This window comes from Zeugodacus cucurbitae, chromosome 6 (genome assembly GCF_028554725.1).
Source record: "Zeugodacus cucurbitae isolate PBARC_wt_2022May chromosome 6, idZeuCucr1.2, whole genome shotgun sequence".
Classification (NCBI taxonomy): Eukaryota; Metazoa; Arthropoda; class Insecta; order Diptera; family Tephritidae; genus Zeugodacus; species Zeugodacus cucurbitae.
The window spans coordinates 11,343,929-11,351,158 of NC_071671.1; the positions used below are offsets into that span (position 1 = coordinate 11,343,929).

The 7,230-nt window shown below is 36.0% G+C and overlaps 2 protein-coding genes across 3 annotated transcripts; one reads left to right on the plus strand and one right to left on the minus strand.

Annotated features, from left to right (window-relative positions):
• The first annotated feature begins 1,707 nt into the window (after positions 1-1,707).
• LOC105210913 (protein CTLA-2-alpha) lies at positions 1,708-2,292 on the plus strand. Its single transcript, XM_011182116.3, has 2 exons — positions 1,708-1,892; positions 1,959-2,292. Exons 1-2 carry the CDS (start codon positions 1,764-1,766, stop codon positions 2,181-2,183), a joined length of 354 nt encoding a protein of 117 aa, XP_011180418.1. The 5' UTR covers positions 1,708-1,763; the 3' UTR covers positions 2,184-2,292.
• A 1,432-nt stretch (positions 2,293-3,724) lies between these two features.
• Positions 3,725-5,792, minus strand: LOC105210912 (phenoloxidase-activating factor 3). 2 transcript variants are annotated; one of them, XM_054233720.1, is made up of 7 exons: positions 5,633-5,792; positions 5,440-5,570; positions 5,055-5,377; positions 4,422-4,606; positions 4,217-4,327; positions 4,069-4,151; positions 3,725-4,010 (listed from the first exon to the last, which is right to left on the minus strand). In XM_054233720.1, exons 1-7 carry the CDS (start codon positions 5,703-5,705, stop codon positions 3,966-3,968), a joined length of 951 nt encoding a protein of 316 aa, XP_054089695.1. In that variant the 5' UTR covers positions 5,706-5,792; the 3' UTR covers positions 3,725-3,965. The 2 variants fall into 2 exon arrangements, with proteins under 2 accessions (XP_054089695.1, XP_011180416.1); XM_011182114.3 differs by having other exon boundaries at positions 3,725-4,151.
• Positions 5,793-7,230: the final 1,438 nt, after the last annotated feature.

Sequence of the window (7,230 nt, forward strand, 5' to 3'; positions counted from 1 at the left end):
ACGTCACGAACACTGAGGTCCTCAAATGTGGTATTTGGGCTAGGGCTGTGTAATGTTATAGTCCGATTTCGGTGATTCATTCATATGTTGCTAAGTGAACGAATCAGATGGTCTTCAAAATTGTGATAATAAGTAGGCGTGGTTTTGAACGAATTTCTACCATTTTCGAACTATGCTACTGGGATGACAAGGGAATGTTATAATACGAACCGAATTTTTCGAGTAGTTTCTGAGCCATGGCTTTTGACCCATGAGTGGGCGGAGCCACTGCCATTTAAAATTTTGTATAGAAATTTAAGTGACTCTTACAAACCATCTTTACCATGAAATTTAAGGTTTCTAGTGTTTTTCTTACTCAATTAAAGCATTTTTAGACGATAATCTAAATAGTTGATTAAAACATCTGAATGGAGAAAATGATATTATAATTTCAAGCATAGAGGTTGAGGTCTTAGTTCGTTTTTTTTCAATCTGTTGAGTTTAATATTTACTTGATTATGTCAGCCAACTTTATTTAAACGATTTGTTTGTTCTATTCGCCACCTTTACTTTTATTTCTACCTTTACTTTGCTTAAGCTTTGACCTCTTGTCAAATAATTCCTCAATAAAGTTGTAGAATCTCTTTCTATTCTTTCTCTATTTGATTACAGTCTCAGTTATTCATGACAGTTGTCCGATTGATTCGCTAGTCTGCTTGTCTTGGATACAATATTTTCTTTTGTTGATATTAGGTTAGAGATCCCACTTGGACAGCTAAAGCCAATCATTTGTCAATCAAGTGCCGACAAAGCGCTATGAGTCTTTTACGAATTTGCACAGGCTATTAATTTGTAATAGAGACAGGTCATATGGTTCTACGAAGTTCGACCTCCCAAGATGTTTCAGCCGCAGTTTAGCGAAAGCTGGACAATGAAATCGAAAGTATCTCGATGTTTGAATCTCCCGTTCTTCCATTTAACTGTGTCAATTTGCATAAGACAGTATATTTAGCCTCGCGGCTCAGAGGATCTCCTGCGATCCACCTTAGGTCAGAATTATCTCACAGTCACACAGGTACTAGTCGTTATCTAATGCCGACTGTGTTCATTCGATGACCACTGATCCAACGATGACAGGCAAGCGGATAGTGCGACACCAGCTTGTTCGCAATCTGATGAGATTGTAGTTATCATGCTTGGCAGTTATCAGCGATTCCGCTATGGCCTGGGACCCAAACGAGTCTTATATTAAAGTAGCTTGAAACTGTTGATAGATATGCTCAGCACTCATTTATTGATATTATTATCCAAACTATTATATCTGGAGCATGTTATATTTAGTATCTTTGTATAGAATATATGTATATGAATCCCATGCGAGTTTGCGAATTTGTGTTTAATCGCCGTTTAAATATTTTACAAATTTATTAGAGTCTGATTAAGCGCAAACGCCAGAACAATAGCAAGATGCTAATGAGGAGTACATTGTATCAACAGCAATACATATATTTATTGAAAGTCATTATCAATTTTTCTACATATTTAAAAGAAATTTAGTAAAAAAATTGCCAGGTTTGAACGGTTATCGGAAACGCGTGCATGGACCCCACAGGCACACAGTACACACACCCACATCCATGCCAAGAATTGTCTATATGCGGAGCCATCATAATCACGCCTTGGACCTACTAAACACAGCTTGAGGTGTAGTATAAATCAAAGCGCCGTTGATAGACAACGAGCATTTCGTAAACTGCCGTACAAGACTCGCGTCCAAGAACAAAATGAGCACTTTCTTCAACTCGCTACACCGCCAGAGCGTACTCCTGATTCTGCTTTTGATGATAGTTGCGGCTTGCAGCAAATTCTGTGTAGAGGACGATTGCAGCAGTCAAAGATGGCATCTATACAAGGTACGCTGTGATATGGAGAAATAATTTTTTTTTATATATCACATTTTTATTTTACCCGCTCCACAGGTTGAATACAAAAAGCAATACAATTCGCAGCTCGAGGAAGCTCATCGCCGCATTATATTTTGCAAAAATTTACGCATGATCGATGCGCACAATGAGCGTTATAAGCGGGGTGAGGTGACTTTCGAGATGGGCATTAATCAGTTTGCCGACATGAGTCATGAAGAATTTCTCCGCTGGCTGCATACTGGCAGCAGAGATAACGGCAGTATATTATCAAGTTTATAGAGCAGTATTGCAGCGTTTGTGTGCCAGCTAGAAACATACTAATTAATCTATTTTTATACTAGAGTGCATTGAGTTCATACGAATAAACTTTTTACTATTTATAATTACATATGTACGTGTGCGTGTGAGTATTTATTGTTTGGTTAAATTGAATTTCAATCGTATTGTCTAAGCTTGGAAAGCGTATGACTCCCGCTTTTGTCGGAACATATCACGGAGAACACGCAAATTTGCAGTCAATAAAAATATTGAGCACCAAGCAAAATAAGTTTCAAGCTTATCTTACTTCGGCGTTTTCCAGTCAAATTTAACATAGAGGTCAGACAAATTTTTGAAACTCAGTCAGCATAAAAAAATTTCAAAATTGCCTTTGTTTCAACGTGGTTCCGAAAAAATGTCTGCTCTGATCTAGTAACAAGATTGTCCTTCAACGCAAGATTGATAATTTCCAGTGTTTACAATATGGCTCACATTCTATATGAGACTTATTAAGATATAGTTTGATTCAATGGGAAGCGAAGCTTAGATGGTTTTGAGCACACCACCAATGTCGTTAATAGTGCTTATATATATATTTGGCGTAGGAACTGCTTACGCGATTATAGCCCATTAATAGAGCTTACTGTCCAGGCTACATCACAACCGTACGTATACTATACATTCCCGCTTCTCCGTTCAGATATGAAACTTTTGTGAACTTTCCTCTATTAACTTCAGCTGATCCCCAAATAGTCTACAATAAAGATAGTAGAGAAGAAAAAACTTCTAGCGAAACTTTCTCATCCCATAAATCTAGAGTCATTCTAAGACCCTGCTCTCCAAAGCCTATCGGCAAGTTTCCGTGAATAACATTAGGTTACTTATTACCTAAAAGGTTATAAAAAAATGAGTAAGATATTAAATATACAACTCAGAGTACACCAAAACGACCATTAGATCATGGGTTCCACCTGACAAATCAGAAACTGGAACATAGTAGAAGGTTTAGTAAAAAGAAATAATTTTTATTTTGCAATAAACTGAAGTTTTTATTTAGCTTTAGTTATATTTAGTTAGTATCAATCGGTTTATGTAATGCACCGTTTTGTTCCATAACTTGTTTCCATTTTGAAGATAATTTCATAGAACCACTCTCATAGAAACCTTAGTCCCTTTGTGGCTGGTGGATCCCAATCAATCTACTGGAGCTTATGCTCAGTTTCAATCCATTTGTGTGATAGTGACGTTGTCCTGAGGAAGCATAATTCCTCTGCTATTAGTAAAAGGTGGCCAAAACTAGGCGATTGTCTCCTTCAGACGATACAATTATTGACAGCATAAATCGAATTAAAAGTTCGGAGAGACAGTTCGGCAGGTCATAGCAGATATTTCCAATCCCACAAAACATATAGCTAAACCGCCGTCAAAATCCACTTAAGGCGTAGTTCGATCTTGTAGCGATGCCGCAACGATTCGCAGATGGAAATTCGGTCTATGAGAGTAAATTGCTAATCACTAAAAAAAAAATTACTATTCACTAGGAAAAAATAAATCACAATATGTTCAATTCACACATTTATTTACTTAAAACATCGAAATTCGCCATGAAATTTCATAAAATGGCCTTTATGCTTTAAATACTTTATTACGGATGCCTTCATTTTAGAATGGTATTCGTTAACCATGCCAAGGAATCTGTGACATTTTCGTACATAAATGGCCTTTCAGTTAAACCGCCACATCTACCACCAAAACCTAGAGATACCAAACCAATTTGTGTATAATGCCATCGCCAGAATCTGCCTACAGAGTATCTGGTTTTCCAAAATATAGGGCTACCAGAATCGCCTTGACAAGAAACCGTATGGTTACTACCAGACTTAATACAAAGCTTCGAATTATCTACCGTATATAATGGGTATAACTCTTTGCAAACATCCAATGGTTCGAATCTGAGAAGACCTTTCTGAAGAATTTCAGCCTGGCGTCCTACATGTGAAAAATACATTTTTTTATTTATTTCATTATTTTATGCGCTCAATTGCATAACTTACTTTCATTTTTCTCTGTTAGTCCCCATCCAGCTAACACTAGGATAGCCCTTGGCACCAAATTATAATCACTTGGTGTTATTGGTAAACAAATTGGTTTTATGTGATTATAAGCTTAAGAAAAAAATAGTAAATTATTATTATTAAGACAATCACGATTTAGATCTAATATTCTATTAATTAATAAGAAATTAAACAGTTTACTTACTTTGAAAATCTATAGTTCTATCAAGTTTTATCAAAGCAATATCTTTGTATTTGGTCGAGTCATCGTAGTCGGGATGTATAAATGGTTTCTGTTGTGGATCTATACCGAATTCTTCATATGTTTGACAAATTTTTGCGCAATCTACTGCGGTTGACAGATCATGTTCGCCCAAGCGCACTAATTGTCTGCAAAAAAAGAAGGAAAGACAGTAAATTACTGCCGATGTAAAATTTTTGCATGTGAAACCTTTATGTAGGATATATTGGCATTAGTCGAACATTGGTATATACTGATTTTTAGCAGCAAACCACATTATGTTGAATATGTCATGAGTACTTAGTGTCTTAAAAATAGCTCACTTTTTGAGAGATATATTTGGTACAAAGTCAGTCAAATTAGAGAAAGTCATTATATTGTTTCGATTTTATCAATTTTCAGCATCAGACCACATTATTATCAAGAAATGATGCTAACTTGTTGTCATTATAATATCTCGCCTTAAATTGATTGATATTTTCAGTATAAAGCCAGCCATGGACTCGAAGCTTTTCGTATATTAATTTTATCAAGAAGTTTTTCACACTCCTATTAAGAGTTTAAAATATGGTTTCATGCACAATATTGGGTACTTACAAATCGTCTCGAATGCAGTGGGCAGCTGTCAAAACAAATCGATCGGTAATAACGGAACCACCACACAGTGGTTTCTTCTCCGCATAGAGTAGTAGAGCAGACCACGGGAATTCGCCCAGTTTAGCATCAATGCCATTAGCTACGCGATCATTATTTAAACTCCCACATTTGTTTTGATTGAGTAAAGCGAGTCCACGCGGATTTATGTATTCCTTTTCCAGTAATGATGCAGGTGTCGTGGCTGTTGTATAGACTATTCTTCTAGTTGTTGTTCGGGTTGTTCTTCTACTACTTCTTCGTAAACAGCAGACAACGTCACCACTCTATACAAAATCAAATAGGATATGTGTAAATTGTTAAAATAAAATATGACGGAAATCCTTACAAGTCCGGAATTTGCGCAATCTGTGTTATTTCTCATTTCATCGGTTAATGGAATTCCCCGCAGCGTTTCACAGTTTTCATACAATCCACATTGTCCATGAATACCATTTTCTCGACAATAACGTTGATAAGCTTGAACATATTTCAATTAAGATTAAGATTGAAATGTAATAAATCTAATAGTTGCAACTCACCTACTGTGAATACATTACAACAACAACAGCAAAGTAGAAAGCAGGCAAATAAACTCGGTTTAAGACCCGCCATTATAACAACAACCGCACACGCTGAGTACTCTTGGAAAACTGCCCCCGGTTTTGCAAATCCTGAGTTTTATAATATGCTCAAGTTTTTCTCAGCGCAGATAAGCCATAATTGTAAACTATTTAAAGCGCTCGTTGCATATGTAAATGAGATAAGAAACCGTAATTTCCGGGAATTTGTCGAATTCATTTTGAAATAAGTAAGGAAAGGCTAAGTTCGGGTGCAACCGAACATTTTATAGTCTCGCAATTTATTGAAGAAATTTTATTTACATAACACACAAATTTACCCATAAATTCAGCATAAAGTTTAATAGAATAACGAAAATAGTCACATATAGTATATGAGAGCTGACGTAATTCCTGAACCGATTTCATTTATTTTCACCGGCAAGGTACACTATATCCCAGAATTAACCAATACATATATGCGGAATAAAGTACATCATATATGTATTCGAAAAACCTATAATTAGATATAGGGGAGCAAGGAGATGTTATGATCCAATTTTAATAATTTTTGGAACATAGACACACTATTAGAACAAACAATTTCCTCTGAATTACATTAAATTATCTGAGAGGTTTACCCATATTTTCGATATCTGGGGCCTTGAAAAGTTGTAGTCCGATTTTGAATTTTTTTTTTACAAGTGAAGCCAGGGATTATATGCACTATTTGTGTAAATTTTTATTCCGTTATTTTCATTGGTTCCTTATGTTTACATTATAAAGTGAAGGAATAAGATGGATTTCAAAATTGAGTTATAAGGAAAGTAGTCGTGGTTGTGAACCGATTTCGCACATTTTTATCCGTGTTATCAGGGTGTCAAGAAAATATTATATATCGAATTTCATTGAAATCGGTCGAGTAGTTCCTGAGATATGGTTTTTGACCCATAAGTGGGCGATGCTACGCCCATTTTCCTTTTTGTAAAAAAGTCTGAATGCAGCTTCCTTCTGCTATTTCCTCTGTAAAATTTGGTGTTTCTGACGTTTTTCTTTAATGAGTTAAACCACATTTAGTAATTTTCAACCTAACCTTTGTATGGGAGGTGGGCGTGGTTATTATCCGATTGCAACTATTTTTATGGTGTGTGGTGGATTACGTAAGGGAACCGACTGCAGAAAGTTTGGTTTATATAGCTTCATTGGTTTGCGAGATATATACAAATAACCGATTTGGGGGCGGGGCCACGCCCAATTCCCAAAAAAAGTTACATCCAAATATGCCCCTTGCTAGTGTGATCCTTTGTTCCATATTTTACTTTTATAACTTTATTTGTGTTCATTTTGTCGGCGTGGCAATGGTCCGATTTTGCCCATTTTCAGTACCAACCTCCTCAGGGTGCCAAGGAATACGTGTTCCAAGTTTCGTTAAGATATCTCGATTTTTATTCAAGTTATCCGTTGCACGGACAGACAGACATCCGGATTTCAACTCGTTTCGTCATCCTGGTCATTTTGATATATATAACGATATATCTAACTCTTTTGACTTACAAACAAGCTTTATGTGTACAAAACTA

Bases quoted from the DNA above. Each gene is read 5' to 3' on its own strand.
- LOC105210913 (XM_011182116.3), top strand. From the start codon at position 1,764: ATGAGCACTTTCTTCAACTCGCTACACCGCCAGAGCGTACTCCTGATT. The intron at 1,893-1,958 runs GTACGCTGTGAT...CCCGCTCCACAG, and splicing joins AAAGATGGCATCTATACAAG to GTTGAATACAAAAAGCAATA.
- LOC105210912 (XM_011182114.3), bottom strand. From the start codon at position 5,705: ATGGCGGGTCTTAAACCGAGTTTATTTGCCTGCTTTCTACTTTGCTGT. The intron at 5,378-5,439 runs GTAAGGATTTCC...GATTTTGTATAG, and splicing joins ATTGCGCAAATTCCGGACTT to AGTGGTGACGTTGTCTGCTG. The intron at 4,607-5,054 runs GTAAGTACCCAA...CTTTTTTTGCAG, and splicing joins CACTGCATTCGAGACGATTT to ACAATTAGTGCGCTTGGGCG.